Below are 25,950 nucleotides of genomic sequence, written 5' to 3'. Positions count from 1 at the left end.
GTCTCTGCCAAAGCATATGCATTATTTGTCGGTTACTTCCCTCTAAATGCATTCCCTCTCCGATCAGAGCACATTAGCTGTCTGCGACATTCACTTACAGCTCGTCTCCAGCTAATTCAGTGGCACTCTGACAGCCCCCCACCTCCCCCCCACATACACACACACACACACAACACACAACCATTTTGTCCTTTTTAGTCTGTCACAATTACTGTAAGACATTCCTTCCTCATTGTGCATCCTCATATTACGGTGACATGTTCTTCAGCGAAGATTTGCAACTTCACGATGATACTTGCGTGTGGACTTCTTTTTTAGTCAATACTGCATCTCTCTCTCTCTGAAGCCCTTTGTGCAGTTACAGGGAGATGACAAGAGAATGGCTGAGTCTCCTTGCTGTTTCAGTCTCTCTCACCGTGTGTGAGTGTGTGTGTGTTTGTGTGTGCATGCGTGTGTGTGTGTGTGTGTGTGTGTGTGTGTGTGTGTGTGTGTGTGTGTGTGTGTGTGTGTGTGTGTGTGTGTGTGTGTATGTGCGGGCGTGCGCGTGTGTTTAAGTGTCTGTATAACTCTGTGTGTTGATGGCAAATGGTCCACTTAGACAGAGCCATTACTGCGGCTCTTGTAATGGGAACAAATGCAACAGCGGAGCCTAAGCAAAGCCTCCATACATCTTCCCCCCTCTCCTCATGAGACAACAGCAACCCGCGTCAAACCTGCATCACCCACTTTAAAGGCACTCCGACTAAATACCACTGTCAGGGTCAAACTCTCCGTCTCCCAATGACACACGTTTGCAACCATTCTCTTGGTGAGCGAGAAAGAAAAAGAGATTTAAACAATTTGAAAGGTTGTTTTGCCACAACAATCTCAAGCATCATTAGCCTTCCTATCTATCCTCCTTCCCTTGGAGGCTATCCCTATGCAAACCCATGTGTTAATCATCTGACATTTAAAAGCACCCTGCTTCTAATTATAGGCCGTCCATTTTCACTCAAAGCTACTGCACCCCCACCCCCGCCTATTGATCGTCCACTCCATTACAGGCCCCTGTGCGTCTGCACTGCCCATCAGGAGCCCAATGGCACTCCTCAAAAGTTGTAAGTGCAACCTTGGCACGGCTCAAAGATGTTTTTGTGCCTTCGCAGATGCACCTTCGGCAGCATGCTGGACGGATGCGAGTAATCCAAGAAAAAGCAGAAAACAGGTGTTACAAATGTACAGGCTCAGTGTGTGTGTTGGGGTGAGTTGGGAAACAAGGTGCACAATTGTTTGGGGTTTTTTGTTGTTGGTTTTTTTGCTTTTTCCAGGACCATGGCAATAAAAGCACAAACCTGTCTACTCCAACATATACTGTGGATAATGCCAAACTGAATCGTAGGACATTTTTCAAGCTTGATACATATGTAAACATTCTACTGAGATTACAAATCATTTTGAAGTTTATCATAAACCATGGTGTACAGCTGTGTTGGCGTGTGTATGTGTGTGTGTGTGTGTGTGTGTGTGTGTGTGTGTGTGTGTGTGTGTGTGAGAGTGTGTGTGTGTGTGTGTTTGTGTGTGTGTGTGTGTCTGTTATGAATAGCCAAACCCATAATAGACTTCAGTGCATAGGACATGAAGGCGAGATCTCACCTCATTTTCAAGTTGCCAGGCAGTGGTTGTCCATCATAAATGGAGACGATGTCAAAATCCTCCTCTAGAGCGAAGGTGTGGAAGGAGAGCTGTATCCTGTTCCGCTCCCCTGTCACAATGATCCAGGTGCAGTTAGCATAGTTCGGGTAGCCATGGGGAAAGCCTGGACTCTCTATGGTTCCATTGAGACCTTGCACTATGCCGCCACAAGGTTGACCTGCAAGGATGACAAAACACCAACATTTAAACCACAGCTTTAGCTTTCCACAATGCCACAGCACCTGTGAACACAGCACCTCTGCATACATTTTGCATTGACATCACACAGGCATGAGAAATCATTTAAATTAAAATCCAACACAATTACAATGCAAAAGAATAACTGCACACAGAATTTTGGTTTGAGAAACATAATTCTTCTCCTGGAAACCTTTGCAAAGGAGAGAGTTCAATTCTCAAAACCAACAACCTGAAGCAACTTTGTGCTGAGAGTGGGTCTATTTACACCGAAACTACTTTGAGGAATTCTAGTCAATAATTCCAGCATTAATTGTTAATGGGGTAGGAAAACACAGGCTGGCAATTAAAGGTAAGTCAGTGAATTTTCCTTCAGTACATTCATCAAGAAAGAGTTCCTATTTTGTAAATTCCAAAACGCTTTGACCTAATATATTTGACTCAGATTTAAAGGACTAATTTTAAAACATTCTCCACTTTTAAAAGTAACACAAATAAACCAACATGTGAGGTCCAAGCTACACAGCCCCCTGGAGAAATGGTCCCAGGAGTACATCACAGAAACATGCACTGAGTAATGCTGCTTATGCTGCATAATACTGTATTATTTCCCTATATTAAGTCCCTTACACATATCTGGAAAAGTAGCCTAACTGTTTAAGTAGGTAAGAATGTTTGCTTGTATGGAAGAGAAGCTACTATGTCAACAACAGCTTGCCCAACAGTAAACCATAGAAGAGGTTAGAGAACAATCAACTAAAGGGACCAAAAAGAAAGTGTATGTGTGCAGTGTATGGATGTGTTGAAAGTACTGACATTTATAGGATCTATAGGTCTTCATCCAGTCGAAGGAATTTAAACTTGAAATAGCTACAATTGTTGGTCAAGAATCTGTTTGCTTGTGATAGATGCATTTACCAAAAGCCCACTGTTAACAAAGAGATGCAACTACAAGTTTATATTAATGGGGTGTATCCCTCTACCTAACAGCATTTACCACCATAGATGGATTGTGTTTTGTGTCCTCTGTATGCAAATGAGAGCACAGTCTATTTGCATGTTGTGACATTTCTACAGCATGCTTTCTGAGCAGAGGACATTGATGGCTTTGGTCCCAGCGCAGCCCAGACTCAGTTGCGACGATGCATGTTTGTGACAACGCTTTTTAGTTGAAGCAAGCGCAGTGGGAGGCCGTTCGGATACACGTGGGATCCGTCTAGGCATGCTACGGGAGAGTGGAAAAGTCCAGAGGAAATAGAAGAAGCAAACACCTCTGTCATGAGGATGAGACCATACGACGTGTTGATCAAAGGCGTGTGTTGACTATAGGAAGTTCAAGTTGTCCTACTTTTGGGGGGAAAGTGACAAAAAGAAACTGTTCACAAAAACAGTAACAGAATTTGTATTGGTGACCAAAAGACTAGGGTCATTTGCCAAACACAGAGACTTTCTAATGAGGAGACACAGCACTCAAAAAATCCTCCATAGAAATGCATGGGGTTAGTTTGTAATGGCAGTTGTCTACACATATCCCACCCCTTCAACAACAACAATTCGACATGTGAATATATTGTGCATGTGCTGTGTTGTGAATACATCATGCCAATCAAGAGTTGTGTTCTCGCCGCTGGAGCAAGGTTGGTGTCGTAAAGCCTTGCACATGCGCATTTCTGCCAAAATAGATGCCCGATAAGTGCCCAAAAAGCATTACAATATGACTGCCGAGTGGAGGGACTTGCCAAAAATGACTTACTGAGGCTAAAACTTGAATCTGTGGACTCATCATCAATTTGTATGAGATATTTAAGAAAAATAAATACAATCAATATAAATAAAAATTCAGTTATAGTTTATGTTATATTGCCATTGTTACTGGTGTGTAACACCATCATTTTAAGTATGTAACAGTACATTGACCCTCAGTGTTCAGACCCTCACTCTAACCCAATATAACTGCTTATGGAGGTATATTCTGTTCCACTACATATTGGCTACTTTAATTTCCAGCCCATTGACCAAGGTTTATACATTGTTTTTGCTAAATTTCTTCATGAGGTTAGTAATACAAGGGGGCTGGCTATACATGGGAATCCATTTATTTTCTTCATCCATCTTCCTGATTAAAGCATGATCTGATTCTGATTTATTGGGCTATTGGGCACTGTAGCTATGGGTACAGTCAATAGACTTTATTTTATTATTATTACTATTATTATTTGCATACAACTCTCAGTTTATACATGGCGTGTGTAATGCCCAGAATATTACTGTACTGTATGAAGGTAGTTACTACTGTATATAACTAAGAGACATATATTAAGTCCTATGACAAATTCATATCATAATTACTCTCACTATCATAAATTACATAAAATAACAGAAAAAAGGCAACAAAAACTCTACACCGCAATGCCACCTTGCTTATCCAGTGAGCCACGCTGGTGCACAATCAAACACATCCAGCATCAAAGTTAGAACCACCAATAAGGACCATATTCCAGTCAATATAATTGATTGCAAACTGTCTGTGTATACATAGGCACAAACATATTTGTCAATGGGTTCTTTTTGCGGCAACCCCTCAGAAACACGGAGAGGTATGGTTTATATTCATGCAATGTTGGTCACAAAAGTAATTTGCATGCATCGCGTCCACTACACAAATGGGCTAACAAGATCTGGACGTTTGGAGCAGCCATGTTGATTTGTTTGGGGAGTGCAAAAAGTCTCCATAGTCACAACACCACTGTCGCCAATCAGTGTTCATCAGCCAATTCACCAATTCATTTGTTGTTGTGAATAACTTCACAACCTCATCTTACTTCCATTTAAGTCTGCATGCAATGTTATGAAGTGACAGTAATTAACCCATTAAAAACGCATTTCCAATCCAATGTGAACTGTAACAATCACACAGGAAATTAGCAATCAATGATGCATGCGAGAGGTTAATGAGGGCTACTTTCTTAAGGAGAAATTGACGCTGAAACCCCTCAAGCTTTATGTACAATCTTTAGCAAAATAAATATTGTGTAGCCAATATAATGCAGGAAAGGATTACACAGCTAAATACAAATCTGCAAGTCCCTAAAATGTAAAAATTGAGCATCAATTACAAGTAATTCAACTTTTAAAAAAAACTTTGCCCAAATGTACATGCTTTGTGACAGCATGACAGCAAATTCTAGATAATTATATTTTTACTCTCGCCGAACACAGATGGAGTAAACCATCTCTCCAAACAGCTGATGTTCGATGAGTACACAAAATATGGCTGAAAACATCCAGACTGTGATCAGATGACGCTGGCTCTGTTCAAACTGTAGGTTTAAAAGCTCGGCAACCTGCCAATGCTGCTGTGTCAACAAAATAGGATTTAGTTGGGAATTTGTTCATCACTTGTTCGTGAGCAATGAGTAAGTTAATAAAGTGGGCAACACTACCCATGAACATGACCCCTTTGTCATAAGACAAACACAATCAAGTCATATTGATGTCATGGCAGATGTCATATATTATCCTGATGATTGTCACAGCATTAGTCATAACATTAGTTGGGTAGTGCTTATACAACATCACAATGCCTTATAAATGCAGTCATGTCTATTTATACATATTTAAATAGATATGTCAGATGTTATGATGTGGTATAAATGCTTTATAAACATGTATACCGGTAAATATGTTTATAATGCTTTTTGGATATTGAGTTTAGGTAAAATGATGCCAGAAATACCCATGAGAGTGTGATTTTGTAATGTGGCCTAAGCTGTTATGGTATCTGTCATTCTGAGAGAGGTCAAGAAAGATTACAGATAATGATAATATGACACAATACAAGATTGCGCTACTTGATGATTAATGGGAGACCAAGGCATGTTCACAACAAGGTTGTGGCTTATGAAGCAGATTGCAAGCATTGCTTGCTAAATAACTTTCTTATGTGTGTCCAAAAAGAGAAAGCGATGCATAACAACTGCAACATCTGTTGACTGTCGACAGGATCAACAAAAATTACTTTAACCTCACAGATTGTACTTTCGCTAATATCTGTACTGTGAATTTCTTGCAAATCAAATTTACAAAATAATGTTGCATAATGCATTATTTGGGATTTTTTTTTATGATGAAGTATTCAATTCATCTGTCTGCTCAGCAAAGCTCTGATTTATTGCAAATTAAATACATTTATGGATTGGATTCTTTGCCCTGCATGTGAGTCTGCCCTTGTGTACTAACCTTGTATTCTGAAAGATGAACTACATCTTAATTGTCCTACCAATGGTATTGATTTATAGGTGTTATCACCATGTTGGTGCTCACCAGGTTTCTGCTCATTTCTTTGAGAGAAAGACCAAAGTGGGGGTCACGCACTGGAATGGTTTACACTGGGGAAGAAAAACAGGCTCATAATTTCATACACAAAATTAAAAATGACATTCATGATTAATGCTTTGTTGTCTTCAACAACAAAGAAAGGAAGAATGTTGGAATGTTGGAAGAATTATCACACTGCAGTAAAATAGAGCTACAAAAAATAGATGTATCTGTCAGCTGTGTCTCTGTTAATAATGCATTTAATCAGATTGGGCATGCCTATATAATTGCATAGGGTGACACAAAATGGCATTAAAGGCGAAATATGTAGTTTTGAGTGCCAAAAATGCTTTGTGACTGCGTTTGGCAAGGCTAAAAAAACAATGTACATGTATGTTGTTGAAAGGCCTCCATGCTAGTTTTTTAACTTGATATAACAGCTTCGAAGTCATTCTGATGGATGGTAAACAAACTTGTTGAAACTTGAGAATCATACGCTCTCTACAGCCCTAGCCTGGCTGGCTACAGAGAACCAGCCTTTCAACCTGCTTGCCAACATCCTGGAGAATCACAAATTGCTTTACAGTTTATTTATTTATATTTATGAAACGTTATATAAGATCATTGTTATGAAGGCTGCTTTTCTGAATTTACCATGAAGCTCTGTCTGTCCAAATTGACTTGATTGAAGGTTATTGGCATGATTGAAGGTTATTGTCTTGCTGGTATATCAGAAAGACATGATTCTCCTTCCTACTGCATCTATCAGCTAGCAACAGCTGTCAGATTGCTTGTCAACAGTGAGCTTCTCTGTGGCTACTCATTCTTGAGTCATGTTTTATGTTTCATGCCAGCAGGGATGGATTACTGCACGGGCCTACCGGGCCCAGGCCCAGGGGCCCAAGGGGTCAGGGGGCCCTGAAGCCCAAGCCTTTGCATGGAATCACTGCCTCAATATCAACAAATCAGTATGTAGGCTATAAATCTGATTGAATTAAAGTATTGGCCATCACCAAAATGCACCAGAATACAGGAAATCACATCAAACAAATGAAAAATGTTCTGGGGAGGATTCCAGGCCAATACCACCCACTAATTACGCATACAAGTGCAAATGCCTTGAGAGGAGTTTTTGACTGGCTATTGTTAATTAGACTTTTGTTTAAAAAAAGCTTCAACAGTTAACTCAGACCCAAGAACACATTTAATCTACAGCACTTTACTAAAGCTCCTTCTGGTGACCAGAGGCAGAATGGGTGCATCTTCATAAGTGTGGTCAGTGACGATGGATTGAATGTTCTTGCTTTTTTTAAAAGATAGCTGCAAAACCACTGAGCAAACCATTGACATGTTTTTTTTTTTTCATTTAGTTAACAACCAACAACAGGCACCATTAACAAGCAAGAAACACGTAAATCAGCTGAGTTCAAGAGATGCGTGAGATTCTGTTAATTGCAATGTTACTACTTGACACATCATGATCCATTGCTACAGAGTGCTTCATATCACATGGAAAGTGCACCTTGAAGAAGCCTTACCTACCTACTGTAATAAAACTACAATACTGCACAACATATTGTGTTAGTCCAACAAATCTTAGATTCTTAATAGATTTTAGATAACTTCTACTGCCCCTAAGTGCTGGACTTTGTAATAAATTTGGGTGCCGCAAACCTACAGCCTTGTGCTCAATGACCATAGCATTAGGCTAATAGTCCCTTAACGTATGGCCTGTTATACCTCATGCCCACTAGTATGTCAAGAGGAAGGCACAGAAAGAGTTGGTGGTGGTGGTGTATTTGTAATACTGTATAGGCCTACTGATGTGATGCGCAGGCAGTGGGGGTAAGTATCCAGTAGCCTTCCTTCCTGAAAAGTCCTTTGGAGAATGAATCTTTTCATTTTATTCACAATGGGTATAACGTTATGGCTGATCACCTCAGTTTTGTAGATCTAGCAGAGTGCTAAAGAATATGTTTTGGGACTTAACACACTTATAGTACTATCAAAAGAGAATTAATTGGGACATCAGTGAAATAAAGTCTGCTTAGATATTGTTCCAGTCCTTTTAATCATCTTATTTATTGCTCTTGGCTGCTTAAGTGGTGTGTTCAGTTCACTTATGTGTTTGCCTGTGAGTATTAGTATGTTTGTGTGTGGTGAGTGTGAGTGTGTGCGTGCATACGTGTGTGCGTGCGTGCAAGCGTGTGTGCATGTGTGCGTGTGTTTGTATGTGTGTGTGTGTGTGTGCATGTGAGCAATGCCTCATGCATGAAAGTCAACAATCAATTGTTGGGTTTTTTTTTATTTATGCAGTCTTTGCCTTTTCCTTGCGGTGATTTACGACAAATGGATTTTACTTGTGTTCAAAGATGCAACATTAATGTACAAACAAACCTTTAACCCGTGCTTGCTGTTATAGCCCACATTATCAAGATGTCCTTTTAGCACTGTGACCAAGGCCACAGGTTTATCAAAGCAACTCGGCGACCACTCCTCCAACAAGCAGGAAGAGGTGCACAGTGATACAAACATTGTGTGATTGTGTGCAAGCTCGAGTGGAGGTTTCTGAAGATGTCATGCACCTGTCCTGAAACACCTTGGCCATGCAGCCCACTCCTATGTTAAGTTGAAGAGAGCCCCCTTCCATTCCACTGCTCCCAGAGCGCCTTCATCCAAAGAGAAAAGACAGAAGAAATGCCCTGTAGTGCTTTTGAGCTTTTGAGTGCTCTAAACAACAACACACTCTCCCTCACAGAATCTGTCTGTCACTGTACCATGCTCTGTCCATCTCTCTCTCTCTCTCTCTCTCTCTTTCAACTTCTCATTCTCTATCTCTTTTTCCCTCTCTAACCACCATCCCTCTGTCTCTGTGTGTTTTTTTTTAGCTGTATCATGCTACAGTAGCCCGCTTGTTATTGGTGTCTGTGAACCTTACTCATAACCTAAGCAAAGACTGTGATTTAAACACACACACACACACACACACACACACACACAACACACACTCACACGCACACCCACACACACACACACACCCACACAACCAACACACACACACAAACACACACACACAAACACACACACACGCACATACACACAACACACTCACACACACACACACACACACACACAACACACACACACACACACACACACAACACACTCACACACACACACACACACACACACACACACACACACACACACACACACACACAAACACACACACACACACACACACACACACAGTATTTGTACAGTATGTGGCTTGGTGCTCTGCCTGCATACATGCTGACTGTGTGCAGCGATAGGGACACTGAAGGCACTGATTAAAAGGGATCACTAGGAGATGTGCGCCGGGGGAGCCTCCGGCCCTTTCATGGTGCTGTGTGTCAGACAAAACATGACACAGGGATGCAGGCCTCACATCCTCTGTCTTTAACTATACTTACAACAACAGGGAACCACTGCAATAAACAACAACTATCAAACAACAACAACAACAATAATAACACATAAATACCTGATACACCGTTTTAGAGTAGATGTACATACATAGAAACTAAAATATTGAAAAAAGATATTGAAACATAAGAGTGAGGCAAGAGTGTTTTGAGAGGAATTGAGAACACAGCCTTTCTGTGGTGCTGTAATGCTGTGGTATTTCTGTGTTAAGACATACTTAATGGCATCTGTGCAAGTTAAATTCTTTGAGAGATAAAGTAAGCTATGCATAATTCATTAGCTTAATGTGACATTTGGGTGGAAGGAGTCCACACCTAAAATAGGACACATCTCGGTTTGGTTCCTGCAGCAGCACCCGCCACACCCAAATCATTTAGATCATCACAGCTTCTTTGTTTCTGCTCACAAAGTTATATGCAGACGACAGTTACTGATGCAGGCGTGAGCTCACCAACATGAAGGTTTGCTGCAGGTCACAGCACCCCTCCACTCCTGCAATTAAGCAACTTTGATACACCTACTGGCTATGCAAACCAGAGGAACACAGCCCCCATTTACAGACAGATCAAAAAGATGTGTAATTACAATATTATAGAGCGATTACAATGACCATTTTGGATTAGAGATTGACAGATTGCAGCCACAGTTCATCTTGGCCGTCGTCTCTCTTGACTAAAGTTGCAATAAAGGCTCCTTTTAATCCTTGGTTTCCATGGTTACATCAGTTATAGTTCTGTGTAATTCTGCACTAAATGCAATGGTTGGTTGCAATGAATTATGCAATGGTTGGTTGCAATGAAATAAAATAAGCAGACATATTTGAAAAATAAAATAATTAAAACATTGATTTAAATTGTCTTGCAATTAGCAAGCAATGTCAGGTCACTATCATTACACTCAGGTCTCCAATTTCTTGGGTTTGTGTTTTTGTTGTCTGGGATAATCAATCTTTATTCCAGACAATTTTGTACCATTTTAAGAAATAGAAAGAGCAAACACATTTCAGTTGAGAAAACACTGCCTTCTTAGAGTTGGCCCAACATCATTTTCACCCAGCACACATCAAACACTGGCAACAGGCTAATCAATAATTAAATCACCGGTAGAAGTGTGGGTGGAGATGCTTATTTTTTAAGAAATTGGCTCGTTACTTGGCTTGTGAAATGAGCCGTAGACGTCCTCATGACAGCGCGGTGATGATGTTTAAGGCGATACTAAATAATGCATGACTGACGAAAACAAAGGACCGGCGGGCTGCGAGCAGTCGAGGCAGAGATGGATGCCATCATATCCCCGTCATTTCCTCTCGCATGCACCCTTCCATTCCATCCCTGGCGCAAAAAAACACCTCTGCGTTTGTTAGGATTTATGGAACACGCCCTCATCACTGTTGCTTACTGAGGGGATCGCGTACAAATGCAGTAAACAAATTCCCCTCACTCTCCCTCTCCATCTCTCTTTCTCTCTCTTTTGCTCTCTTGCTCCCTTCTTCTTTCCCTCCCTTTCTACCTCCCTCCCTTCCACCCCTGAAAGGGGCTCTATGCAACCTATGGCCATCTAGCCAGCATGCAAACACATGACTAACAGCCTGAACAAAATTCTTATTGACCACAATTTGTAAAACTGACTGTTCAGCACACATTACCTCACTGGAGACATCTTCCAGATTGCAAAAAAAAAAGGCTCTCTTTTAGCCAGATCATCTGAATCAATGACTCAAGTGCAGAAATGAGAGAACATAACTAATTCATGGAAAACAGAACATGACGACAGCAGCATATATGACCAAACATTGCAAAATTACAGCGCACGTGTAAAAACGCAACGCAACAGAGACTTTCCTACCTACAATTATACCTAGATAACCAATAGATTAATAATTTATACCATAAGTATGGCATAAAAGCATACAGTAGGACTGTGGAGCAGAGCACATCCAGTTGTGTCCCAGACTCTGCCACTCACTTTCTATCGACTCTGTGGCATCTCTCAGGTAGAGTAAAAAAGTGCTTGCGAGCTACGCATTAATCAATAGTTTGAACTCCCCCGCATCAAAGTGTGTTTAAAGCAATAGAACTGCTATAGCAGTCAGCGTGACAAGGGCGCATGGTAAGATAAGAGGGGAGAACCTTTGCCAGAACCAGCAGCCAACTAAGCTTGATTGGATTTTGTGTCAGATATAAGTGCCAAAAGAATGTAAGCAGAGATACGCAGCTGAGTCGCTGTGGCTGGAATGAAATAAGAAGCCCTATCAAACGGCAGGAAGGCTAATCCTGATACCGCCACACAAAGTTTGGTCAAAGTAGGAGAATAGGGGAGGAAAGGGCCCAGAACAAGCATAAATTATATAGGGATTAGCTGATCTGAACCGATGAAATTGAAAATGGATGGGAAAAGCTGTGGGTCAACTGCCAAAAAAAGATTTAAAAATTTACATTATTATGTTGACATCCATTCTAATTATTACAAAGATATTTTCATAAGCTGACTAATTCCTGTTTCTACAAGAGCACATTGCTATTCATGAATTTGCTTACCCTATCAAATGTTCTCAGAGGCTTTGCATGTCAAGTCCTGCACCAAACTTCTAAGTATCTGACATTGCTCCTTAGAGGTGACCAAAAAGTAATGACGAGTTATCAATCAAATCAAAGTAGCTACATGCTAATTTTCCATGGCCCATTACCCCAGTCTCTAAAGGTTTGGCTGATACGTTCCATAAGGTAGCTTTTTACTGTTTACTGTCAGTGTTTTGAGGACCAGGACAAGAATAGCTACCGTTTTATGGCTATGCCTATAATTTTCCTCAGAGTTGCTATTAGCAACACTTTTAAGAAAGTGAGCTCTCTGGCTTTGGCTAGATTCACACAGAGAGAAAAACAAAACAGTCTCGGGGACTGTCTTGGACTCTATAATCAGCTAAATCGACTCAAATTTAAACACAGCCTGGCCGTATTAATCACTCTGGAACCTTCCAAACACATCTCCATCTCCGCCTGCCAATGACTTAACATGTGGACACCACTCATAGGAGGGAGGAGGCGGACTCCCACAGAGGCCAAGTCTGGTGGAAGACAGCAAAAAAAAAAAACCATCATCACTTCATTTTCATCACAGCATTTTCATTCCTCGGAAATATCACACAGAAATGCTGTGGCTCTTATTTGTTGTTTAGCACCATTTTTGATACTGATATTTGCATTAGAAAGAATACTCATTGTACAACTTAAGGCTGTTTGATTGAGTGTGCATTCCCATTCATACATTACTCAGAAAGATTAATTTGTAAGTTGTAAGTGGTTTTAATTTAGGAGAACTGTGTATGAATTATGTATTCAGCTATATGTCATGATTGTACAGGTGTTAGAGACAATTTATCAATAACAAAATATTATTCTCAGCTACTGTACTGGATTAGCCTCGGAATACCCATACGAACCGTTGGCAAATTTGGGATTTGCTCCGCAGGTCCGTCTGGTCTGCCAGGCCAAGAGGCCATTGAAGCCAATTTCCAATGTCCCTAAAACATGGGCACACAAATACAATCGCTAATCTGGCATGGACGTGTATTTCTTTGGAATTAAGTAAACAACTGTGTTTAAAGCCTTAGTTTACAAGATTGCCGCACTTCTGAAACGATTTGTTAAGAGTTTAATGCACCAATTTAAGATTAATTTCACTGCAAGTTATGCCCCTGCTGGAAGTCGATGAACCTTTGCCAGACCCACTCTTAATCTCAACTGAGAAGGGTTTGGTGTCAATGAGGCTAGTACTGTATACAAAAAGTATAAAATCGCAACACATCACTATAGTGTCCAAATCGGGGTAGTGTGATTAATTGAGCAGTCCCTCACACAGATAACTCACTAAGATGGGTCTGAACAGTGGAAAATCGCAAGACTGTTTTGCTGCTGTTGTTGTTCTGTTTGGTTTAACAAAAACACTAACATTTAGACTTAAAAATGTCTGTTTGTAGAGCAATTACCAACTTTGTCTTTGAAAACCTAATATGTTGCTTCCTTATATAACCCTCTGGTATATTGCTTCGTTTTGTTTTGTTTCAATGACATAAATAGGACTTTAACAAGACTAAGCCAAAGACATCAGACACAAAATAAAAGTGTAATTTGTTAAATGCTGTATGTCTACTGAATTTGTGAAATTATTTAATCCTATAATATCCTACACAAATACACACACACACACACACACACACACACACACACACACACACACACATACATACACACAATCACTACCCTAACCTTGATGCCCCTCAGCCTTCAAGCTTTTTAGTCATCAGAAATTCAAGGGGAGCAAAGCATCGTTGTCAGCCGTCTCATCAAAGAGAGCAAGGGGAGCATTTGTGGAGGACTTAAGCACACTCCTGAAAGGCTGTCATTGAGCAGCACTGTGGTGCATGATGCCGCATGTTTTAGAAATTATCTCCCCATCAACATGGTGTCAGAACTGACATCATTACCCACCACGCATAAAATGCACGCTGCCCTGACAAAACGCAAAAAGGCAGCCAAGTGACTTCAACACTGCAGACAGGAAGCAGGAGCGAGAGAGTGAGAGAGAGAGAGAGAGAGAGAGAGAGAGCAAGCAGACATAACAGCCACCCGAGCACAAAAGCATCCATCTACAAGCAAAACAAAACATCGTTTCCAGGTCATCAGCCAAGCATGTCTATAAGGTTATAGGATGGGGATTTTTTTTTTGGTCTACTTCCTGCTCTTTTTTTGGTCTTCTTCCTGCTCTTTTTTTGGCTCAAGTCTATATTCCAATCAGTCCCTTCAGTACGATTTAGGTAAGTCACTAATCATTTGCAACACCCTCATGCCAGTTGGTCGTCCAGTGCCAGCTCAGCCGCTTGATGGAACAAAGCTGTCAGCTGCCTGATTGATCTCCCCTGTTTTCCCCTCTCTTCTCCTGGATATTATTAATCAAATGTGCACACAGGAAACAAGCATCATTCGCTGCTTTCCGTGCATAGGTCACTGTGTCAGCACTTGCATGCTATAGATTGGCACTGGGTTACCAAATGGCAGAGTGCCACAGCCCTGCACTGTTCATGTGCTGCAGAAGTTCAAACTGAAGATTGGAGACCCTTGGATTGCTTTGGCACATACATATACCACTATGCTTCTGTATTTTTAAAGTACCAGTGAAAGATAACTGCTGACTGATCCCGACTTTTGCATTACATGCACTACTTCCTCCAGTCTAGATAAGATAATTGATTTGAATGATTCTTGAGATATCAATGTCGTTTTGGCCAACTTAAGTTGCAGACTTTATATCTGACTACTACTATCACTACTACTATTCCAACTACTACTATCACTAATACTTATTGTACTACTAATAATAACAATAATAATACACAACAATAATAATAATTCAAAAAAGTTCTAACAAGAGCCCAATGTTCTATAAAATCAAAAATATAACAGCAAACTACCCAAAGAGGACACTGATCTGATGTACCTGTCATTTATTTGATACAAAATGTGCTTATATGGAGCATTTGTAAGACTCTCAAATGGTCTGAATGCTGCCTCAAGGACAAACTGTCTTTTAAATTAAATCAAAGTTAAAACATAGAATCTGAATTTCAACAAACAAAAATTATTCCTAATAAATTTCTGACAGTATACCAAGAGAGCACAGCAACCTCGGGCATGAATGGGATCTATTTGTTGAAGAACTTGAACAGAAAAATGTTCAAGCCATAAGCATATTTGCTTGGCAAGTTCAAAGTCTCTTGGCCTTTTCTACCTGATTGAGACACAGCTGATTTGTTTAGTCTCTGATGACTAGAACATCTTGATAGAATAGTATAATTACTGTAATGTATCAATAAATAATTACGAGTAATCAATAAATGAGGAACACGATTAAATTAGCTAGTGATGATCACAGTATCCTAACAAGGTAATTTATCAAACAGGAAAGGTGACACAACAAGTAGATGATTGTACATTATGCCTCTTATTACATAGCTTCTCAGAGAAATCAATAATCTGAGCTATAGCATCGGCCTAAATAACTTCTTACTTTAAAATGTCTTACTTTAAAATAATGACTTTAACATAAGCTCACTATCCCATGACCAAGAACTGCCACGCACACACTTGTCTGTACAACAGTTTGTTATGTACAGTAATATCCAAATATCAAACCTTCAAATGTTTTTCACTAACACATTAGAATTGCAGTTAATGCTCCATATTATCCATTAGCTAAAGTACAACAGTAGCACTCAGAGAAAATATTTATTACAGTACGCCTTATTGAGTTTATCATCATTTATGTGCATATGTAATGCAAGTTACAAGTTATATTCAACCTGGGAATGAGGCTGCCACTTGAAATGCAATGAGAGCAAGAGACTGAGGCGTCGGCGGTACATGTGCATGGCTTGCCTTGATCCTGCATCGATCCACGGGGTCAAATCAAAACAAACCAGAGTGCCTCATATCAACTCAACTTCTCAGAGGACAACGTAAAAGTCAATAAACACAGCACCTCCCTGACTGACAACTTCAGTCTGGAATCAAACATCTCTGGCAGAGATTGGATTACTAGACATCTAGGCGACCATGGTCACTTGTCTCGTGGATTTACATGCAGACTGAGAGATACAGCATGCTATTGCAGGTCTTTTTTTTATGACTAGCCTTGAACTAGCAGAATGTGAGGCTATGCAGTAGGCTAATATCCCTATGAGATAATGATGAATATTCCACAGTTTGAGCAATTGTGAGAAAGGTGAAGACTCCTTGAATATTTTCTTTGCAAAAGGCTACTGTATTGTGAGCTGCACAATAACCTTGAATGTGTAACTTGAGTGTATTTAAAATGTAAAATCCCATTGATACAGATATCACAGAATCACAATCCACCCAGGGCTTACAAAGCAAAATTAGCTCCACCGTTAGCTCCTGCAGGCTGACACTGAAGCAAGAACAGAGAGGCTGATCAATGCACATGGTCCCTCCCTGTTCAATATCAGAGTGAACAAATAAATAAATAAACAACGATTTTTAAAACTTTGTGGGTGTATAATGGTGGCACGACTTTGGTTTACCTTCAAAGGGTACAAACCTCTTTGCTGTGAGTCATCCGGGTAGTGTTATTATTATCATGTACTGAGAACATGCTGTTGGAGCAGACAGGCCCTGTGGTTTCTATTCTCGGCCTTGTGCAGATCTAATGCATGCAATCACATACACTCAGATTTACAATGCCACCTTTGATATTTATGGTGCAAACCGAGCTGAAATGTCTTGAACATCACTTCACAGAGATCAGACTTTATTTCAGTTTAATGCCGTGTTTATAACCTATCTTTTTTTTTCTCCCACCTCTCCAACGGAATACAGAAAGGTTATGAGGAATGGTGTCCTTGAAGCCACCCTTGGAAAAACTCAGACTGTGGCATCTTGACAGGGATTTACTGTTATTCTGCTGTTGTGCTCCCCAGATATATTTTTTCTGGCTCTAATGTTATGCTTCACCCTGACAGCCACACAAACACAGCAGCTCCAGGTTCTTTTAGTGGGAGCGCAGCAAAACTTCATCACTGACCTGTACTGAAGGTGGATGCATGGTAAGTTATGTAGAAAAAAATATTTGTAAGAACATACTGTATACAAATGTAACTAACTTCATCAGTCTGTCTGCTTCATATTTGCATTTACTGACGATTGTGCCTATAGTGAAGACACGCCTCGACCATTTGCAAATCAAGTCTTTTGTCATGTACAACGACCCAGCTTTTGTCTTATGGCAGACTTCACCATAGGTGGTCGGCGCCAATTAAGCACGCATATGTCCAGGGCGTGTCTGAACTTTTCCACTGGAGTAGACAAAGACCCTGCTAACAGAATATAAGGCTGTGAGAAACGACAATCGGGAGGTGACTTGAGGCAACTTGTTTCATGTTTCTCCTCCGAGCTGGCTTGTAATAAACCTGGGAACGTTTTCCTTTCTTAACACATCTCAGTTCGGTTTTGCTTCCACGTCATTTGTAATTTTCACCACAGTTTCACTAAACAGACATTAAAAGGCACTGGTCAAATTCTTTCAGGGCCCATCAAAAATCTCCATCAACTGAGACAATAAATATCAAACAATGTCTCACCAAACTAGCAACAAGAAGAAGTAGCCTGAAGATTGGCAGGATTTGTTTATATATAGGTCAACTATGGTCAGGTTTGTTGAATAATTAATGCTGCTATCATGGGCTTCTTATTTTAGCTCAAAGTTACATGTTACTACCCTTTATCATCAACTAGCTCTTTCAATTTAGGACATGTAACAACATGGATGTATATGTCAATAAAGAGACATCATGAAATAATTTGCCACTTTTGAAGCATGTCTCATGGTGCATTTACACTATTACGTAAACCCCAGTATCTGGGAAAAAGCCTCAGACTTGTTTTGCTTGTTTGTTTCCATCTCTTAGGCTATGGCCCAAATGGCCCCAGTTCCCTAAAGCATGGCAGGGCCGAATCAGGGCTGAATGATAGACTTCTGTAATGGTAAACAACAAGACGATAAGGGACCGTTCGTTATTTATAAACGGGGTCACCGGAGGAAAATAGGGGAGGGTCATGTCTTTTTATTCTTTGTTGAGGGGAGGGTCACCTAACTTTTTTTTGTCTAGGAGGGGGGGTCACCCATCTTTTCTATTAATGAAAACAGCAAAAAATCAAAGTGGCTTGTTTGATTGTTGATTTCTGTCGCCATATAACGTTCTCTTTCGTTCCATAGCTCTGTCAACATTGAACAATGAAAATAAGGAGATTTCCGGGTTTCTCACATAAAAATACGGAAAATGTCAACATCCATCCCCATTAACGTTGGAAGGGTTGGAGCAACAAAGTAGCCTACTTTATTCACGCCTACCAGCCTATATCCATTTGGTCAACTTTATCCAGCCCTAAAAAAGCTACATTTAACTTTGGTTTACTTGTAGTTTACCGTGTAGCCTAGCCTAACTTTAAACAGTGTGCATGCTTATAAAGTGCATTCATCCACACATCCAGCTCCTGTGCAATTTCTACCAATTGACCTTGTTCCTGCCCATCTCTAGCTTTGCTGTCTCCATCCTTTCTGTTTTTGTTGTTTGCAAAAAAATATATAGTAGGCCCTATTTATTGGTAACCAGCAACAAGTGCAATTTGTTTATCGCTGTCATTCTCTCTCCTGCCAACAAAAATGCGTTACGTTCCAAGTAGCAGTGCGTTTTTCTGCTTCATAAAGTTGAACAAATACATTGGTCATATAAATAGCCAGTTTATGGTCTACAGTGTAGAGTTGGTAAGTTGTGGTAGACCAACTTGGAGTGAATATACTGGGGGATTTCTTTGGCTCTTAGCCTGGCAGGTGCGCACGTAGACATAGCCTACAGCCGAACACTGCAAGCGCCAATGAATCGTGCTCTCACGACAACCACGTCGTTAACTTAAATAGGCCTACTGTAGGTTAACATCACTCTGAGTTCGCATTCAAGCAAGAAAAACGATGATTTGAATACATCTGTTTCTCTGGAAGGGCAAGGGGTAACAACAGGACAACACAGAGACAGGCCAGAATGCAGGACTAATGTTATGAGAGTATTACAGTAATATGGGATATTCTAGACAGCGGGGAAAAGTTAAAATGATAGGCCTAAACCCGGAAAAAGTTGGCATGTTAGGTATTTTTCGGTCCGTGTGATTATTTGTGAAATTGTGCAAACGGCATTTTCAAGTCATTTGAGAAGGAAGGAGTGTAGCAAGCTCCCAAATTGACGCTCGTCTGAGAAATTGAGTTTTGGATAATGTTCAGCTTCGGCAGCTTTACAATGACTGAGGAAGCCTAGAGACGGGTCCATAGCAACAAGTTAATGTGTTGAATTTGTTATTACCCAGTGTGCTTTGTTGAATGGTCTCAATGTTTTTGAAATTTTGAAAATGCTGCTGGAGGGTCGTTGAAAATTTTCTTGCAGGCAGGGGAGGGTCATGCAACTTTTGATTGAAGCACTCAAAATCCCTCCGGTGACCCCGTTTATAAATAACGAACGGTCCCTAAAGCCAGAAATGTGAGACAGGAAGCATTATCGTAGGTTGTCTAGCTATGGTTATGATACATATTTATGGAGAAAAATCTAAGAAAAAACATTGGAAAAACAGCAAGGACACAGTTTCCAAAAATGTCATGACATGTTTAAATGTCATTCTAATTTCTTTTACATGTAATCGTGCAAATTTTGCTAAGGGCTGTTTTGAAGTTCCTTGCATTGTTCTCTGTTTCCTTTGGCCATTTTTTCCATTTAAGTCTGGGGCCAGCTTGCGGCTTTTCCCCAGACACTGGGGTTTTACCCCACAGCAGAAATGCACCTCACATGTCCCTGATATTGCAACTCGCAAAGAAAACAGAAGAACGAGGCTATTCACCGGTGCTAAGGGCCCGAAGACACACCCCGAGCTGGCCCCAATCTCCAATAGTAAAAGGCCATATTATAGAGGTCATCTTCAAATTAATTTCCATGCTATGTGGTTATGTAAAGGACTGATAAACACACTCCAACTCCCTGCAGTCTGGCCTAGGTTGATCACCCTTTTAAAATGTAAAAACAACAAACACCAAAAGACATAAGTCACCAAGCTAGCAAGCTAGCAAGCCTGATAAACTGTGTGGTGCCCACTGTGCTGCTTTTGGTGTTTGGTGTAAAAACTCCTGAGCTGATTTAAGAGCAATTTGCCCTGTGCTCTAAAATAATCTATAACGAACGCAGGGCCAGATGTACGTAAATTTGCGAACGTAGCGTTATCAGCGCCATGGACACACCGCAGATTGCGAAGCTGTCAGACCCAAGTTTCCGTCGTATTTATCAATCGTTCAATCCTTAGTGTAAACTGCGCCTTTCTCTGCCTTTCTCCGCCCATAAACGCAATTTACGAACGTCCACAACTGAATGGCAGCGCCTACATACAAGCGCAGTTGAATGAAGTTAACTGATGACAACATTAAAAAGAATCAAACGTTTAGCGATCATGAAATAGTACCATACATGATAAGATGTAAACAAGCAGGGAGATAATGAAGATCAGTTGTTCTACTCAAACTACTTGTGAACGTAGGCTATGGAAGATTGGTCAAATTAAAGTAAAACATAAGAAGGGTTTCTGTAATTCTTTAAGGTGACAAAAAGTCAACTAAACAAATTTCCATCGGTCAGCAGTAAACTTATTACAGGCGTGTTTGTGCACAATCCTTCTGTATGTGTTTAATTATGGCTTAGCACATTAAGCCATATCACCATCAAAGGATCTGCTGGCTCTAACATTATGTTTCACCTTGAATGGTTTTGTGTTATACTGTGCATTTAATGAATGAATATGGTCCATTTTACAAATGACTATAGAATGGGTAGTTGATGCAATCCTATCCATCCTTCCACAAGGCAACCCCAGATTAAATATATGAAATGAAACATCTATAATTTCTACTTTCTGTTGTACCTGATCACTAGAATATGAAGCCTGCAGATAAGATCTAAAATTATATGCATTTATTCCTCTATAAATCACTTAAGTCTCCCCTGAAGAGTGCCTGAGTTATTCATTGCAATGCTGAAATAACGCTATGTAAAATTTCAAAGAGCATATTCCATCCAACGAAGGTCTGAGTGAGACAGCACACTATGACTATGGCTTGATAGCACTAATTTCTGAGGAATATGTCACAACATGGTGCTCTGGTTGGGGTTGTTGTGATGCGGTGCCTTTGGCCATCTGCGGCATCTCTGCCCAAGACTCAGAGGATTACAGTCTCTGCCATGGGAATTTAGCCTCTGATGATTAGGTTGCAGCTCCAAAAGTGCAAATGAGCTAAGTGATTTCAGTGCATTTTCCAGCAAAATGTATAAGTTTAGACTGGTTATAAATCTTTTTCTTTTTTTCCTTCTTTTTCTTCTTTTACTTTTTAATGCTATACGCTGTGTTGTCATCATGTGTGCTGTGTGATTGAGGGAGGAAATAAAAGGAGTAAGTTTATTTGGCTGATTCGGGGGACTCATTTTAATAAGCATGTGGGAGTTTTCTAATCCTACTACTGTCAGTCAGAGATAAATCAAAAAGACCCCAGATTCTTTCATATTTAAATGAGGAGATAAATGCACATAACATTTCTTTCAACACAAGTTTCAACATTGTCGACATTCTTCAGCTTGTGACCTATATATACTTCCACTTATTTCGAATCAACTCATTACCTCCAGAAAAGAAAGTCATGCCCAGATAGCAGACTACGCTGGCCCAGATCTGGCTATGATCTGCCTCTGTGCCTCACAGTAGACATCCGGGTGAAAAGAAAAGACACACATGCATCAGCTTTAAAAATATAGTCACACGCATGCAGCTTCCCGCGTGATAATCTAGAAAAAGTGAAAAAAACACACCATAGGCGACTGCACTAAAATATGAAGTTAATTATTCGGACATTAAATTGTGCTATACTGACACAGTCTAATAATCGGTAAATTAATGCCAAGCACTCTGGGGAAGCATTCCTGGTCCTCCTCTTGCTCCAACCCTAGTATCCTCCACACATTAAATAGATTGAGTGTGCTAGGGTGATAAAAGAAACACTATCCTTTCTGATGGAAAAAGAGGATGTTTTTTTATTTTTGGAGGGTATCGGACTGAGTCAAGAGCTGCCTGTGGTGTTCCCCCGTGTAGTATTTATGACCCCGCCCCCACCCTGCTGTTCCTCTATCACTCCAACCAATTAGCCAATTAGTAGGCCAAAGACAGGTTAGCATTAGCTATGCTACAGCAACTACATGTGAGACGTTAAGCCCTGCTTTCTTTTTTCAAGCAAGCTGCTGAGTGGGAGAGTGAACTGTTTCTGAACTGTGGTGTGTTATGGTCAGAAAGCATGTAGAGTTAATGAATTGTGCCCTCCTGCTGGTCTCGCCTTTGTGGCCCAGAGGTGATATGTCCCAAGGCCTTCTGGCTCCCAGCCGTATCTTCTGAGGTGGATCAAGCCTAACACTTCAAATGCAGGTCCATACCATGTCACGTTTCACTTCCCAGGGAGACACACAGTAGGCTACAGAATGCTAGCAACAACAACACCAAACACAAGTGAATCAGACAGTGAGTCTGTGGGCAGAAACAACAGTTTGATGTTTGCTTGCATAAGAATGCAGATGCCCTAGGAGGGAATGACTAATGTCATATTTACATCATAATGGTAGATATTTCCTAGTATGCAGAACTTCAAAATGCATAGCCCAAGTCTGTGAGTGTCTTAGTATTATATTATCTGAAATGCTACTATTTACGTACATCTATACAATATGTGGTAATAATTAAAATACCAACAAATAATTATTCATTCTGTCCCTCATTGAAATTAATTTTAAAATGTCAAACATAAACATTTACAAAACAAATAAATTGAACCATAAATAAGTTATCTGAGGCTTTTTGCACTCTCTGGCATTTATGTGATATCTCCAATACCTAAACAGTATTGAACATCCCTTGTTTCTAAGAACAGGATATGTGTGACTTCAAATGTTTCCATACGTGGAGTAAGGCTAATCCATGATATAGCCTGTTAATCCTAATCCACCATCCAGAATGCTCCTTTGAACCTTTTAATCAGCATGGAAGTGGATGATTCTGATTGCACCACATGCTATGACATCCACACATCCTTGATGGATCAACAGTCAGCTACTGGAGGTCACAAAAGATACACGATGAAAAACGCTATTTTAAGGTCCTCCCATTGTAATTTTTTTTCAGGCATAATGCGCAGAGCAATCTCCCACACAGTTGAGGTGTCTTGTATTCCACCAACAAGCACCCACACATACACCACCATCTATAAATATTCTGCCAGGTTATATAAACAACCAAATTCTGTTGACAGTGCAACATGGTTCTGATCCCCTTTAGATTGCTGTTGGGTCAAACTGCCGTGCTGTCCTTGCAATTCAATCAACGGAGCAAAGCCGAGGTTGTGAGCGAACAAGGTTGCTTTGTATGTTTGCCTTTTGTTTTGTTGTTGATAAATCAAAACTTTCAAAATTTCCAGATAATAAAGGAAAAATTCTCTCTCTCTCTCTCTCTCTCTCTCTCTCTCTCTCTCTCTCTCTCTCCTCTCTCACTCTACCACCATGAATCTGCACGCCCCTGACACACATTTAAATAAACCCAAGCTCAAGAGGGGGGCAGCCCTGTGCTTGCTGTCCTCCCACACCCCCCCCGCCCCCATTCACCGTCCCCCTGTCCCCCAGCAAAGTGAATCAATCAGAGCAGGGTTCAATCCACAAACACAATTCTGACACCCTGACCCCTCCAGCCTCGCACAGGTCAACTCCAGCGTGCCGTCGGTCTGTAGCGCCAGCATGCTCAATATCTATTCTCCTGCACACGCTGACGCTGTGCACCTCATCTCTTTTCATCACCAGGCAGGCTGGCTCTCCTCTCCTTGTGATCCCCTTCCCTCTCCGACCACCACCACCGCAACCCCCACCATCACCATCAGCAGCATCCATTTAGCCCCTAAAGAAAAACAAACACATCCATACAGCTGGCACCGGGGGAACTTCTCCATCAAACCCCTGCTTTTTCCGGGCTCTTCCGTCAAGCCACCGCCACACTGCCCTCTCACTCTGACCCATGTAACATTATTACTCCTCTGTGGGTGGATGTTGTGGGATATCAAAGCGGGGACCGTGTGTCTTTGATATCCCATAATCTACTGTCAGGGAGGAACATATGAACCATGCTGAGTGCCCCCCAAACGTCTGGCTCACGCTTCCCACAAATTTCATGGGCAAGTAGCTCTGGTATGTGTCAGCGAGATTAGTCAGATATACCATAGACTAGAAACCACATGATATTACTTTATTAATAGTAGAGATTTGATTCAAATGGAGAGAATGAAAGTAGATGAGTTCATCATATGTTTCAATTACCTTTATATGAGCTGTAGGTTTAACTTTGTTTAAGTTAACTAATACTAATTGCTACAAAATGTGATCAGGAGGTTGTGATTCACTAATGTACTGTACACTGCATTGGGAGAGGACTCTTAGAGATCAAAGTGTAGGATGAGTGTTTACGTCTCTGTACGGCCTGCAGAGAGAGAGAGAGAGAGAGAGAGAGAGAGAGGCTTAAACAGGGCAAATGTCTGTCAGCCCAAACCCACTCCATGTTAATATTGAATGAGCTTATTTTTCATCTGTGCATGCTAAAACCAGCTGCACTGATGGGACAAAAAGATTTGTGAGCTTTCTGTATGAACAGTTTAAAGATGAGAGTATTCCTTCATCAATAGGCCTCACTAATAATGTATATATTCAGTTATTCCAGCTATGTAGCCATGGTTGCAGTGTTAAAACTGCAAATGGTGTTGAATCTGCAGTCATAACTCTTAGTCACCTCTATCTCTCATAACTTTATCTTATCTATGGTATGATGATGCTAAATTAATTAATATAAGGAATATAATATAATTAATTAATATAAGGAAATAAGGAATAATAAATAATTCAATTTAATTATAGGAAGAGTGAGTGATGAGTACATATAGGCCCATGGTGTAGTGTACGCCATAATTGTATGTGCACACATTATAATTAGCAGTGTATTTTAGATATGCTGTGTGACACACCATGAAACCGCACAACTGAAACATTTCAGAGTGATTTTACCACCACATGAAACGCTGACGGAAATACTAATTCTTTTTTTTATTTTTTGTCGTCAGGGTGTCATGTTCTGAAGATAGAATCTTTATGGATGAGTGATTTGTATTGGTCGTGCTACGCTTGCTTGGAGTTCAGGCTGTCTCTGAAGAGACAAAGAATGGTTTCAGAGGTCTTTCTCCCCCCCCCCCATCAATGTGAAATAAAAAAGCCAGGTAATCTAAATTACTTTGGGATTTTCAGGGGTCACTGAACACTCTGAGTGTCGATGTCTTAAGAGTGTCAGCCGGAGATAAGTGGGGGAGAGACCAGGGAGAGGACCAACGTCTGATCTTTGAGACTCACAGTGTCTCGCCAGTGCTCCCCAGCTTTTGTCCAACCGCGGTTTGACTAATTATCTACTTCTGACTTCTGAGGACCGACAAAACAGACTCTGACATTTGAAGATTAGGGCTGAAAATTCTGGGTCTGGTCTGCTCACAAAGCCTCCAAAGAGTTTATTTTATGGCACGAGACTGCGGACGAGGACCGGACCACTTTGGACTCGGCCCTTTGACCTTTAAGCATAT

At 40.7% G+C, this 25,950-nt stretch overlaps 1 protein-coding gene across 2 annotated transcripts in view; it reads right to left on the bottom strand.

Annotated features, from left to right (window-relative positions):
* LOC125311390 (CUB and sushi domain-containing protein 1-like) overlaps window positions 1-25,950 on the bottom strand; it is a 300,533-nt gene that overhangs the window by 220,093 nt on the left and 54,490 nt on the right. For both annotated transcript variants that reach the window (XM_048269385.1, XM_048269386.1), the window contains exon 2: window positions 1,633-1,849. In XM_048269385.1, coding sequence (XP_048125342.1) covers window positions 1,633-1,849 — 217 coding nt within the window. The remainder of the gene's footprint in view (window positions 1-1,632; window positions 1,850-25,950) is intronic.

Source organism: Alosa alosa, chromosome 18 (genome assembly GCF_017589495.1).
Source record: "Alosa alosa isolate M-15738 ecotype Scorff River chromosome 18, AALO_Geno_1.1, whole genome shotgun sequence".
NCBI classification, from domain to species: domain Eukaryota; kingdom Metazoa; phylum Chordata; class Actinopteri; order Clupeiformes; family Clupeidae; genus Alosa; species Alosa alosa.
This window is presented reverse-complemented; position numbering and strand designations above follow the sequence as displayed.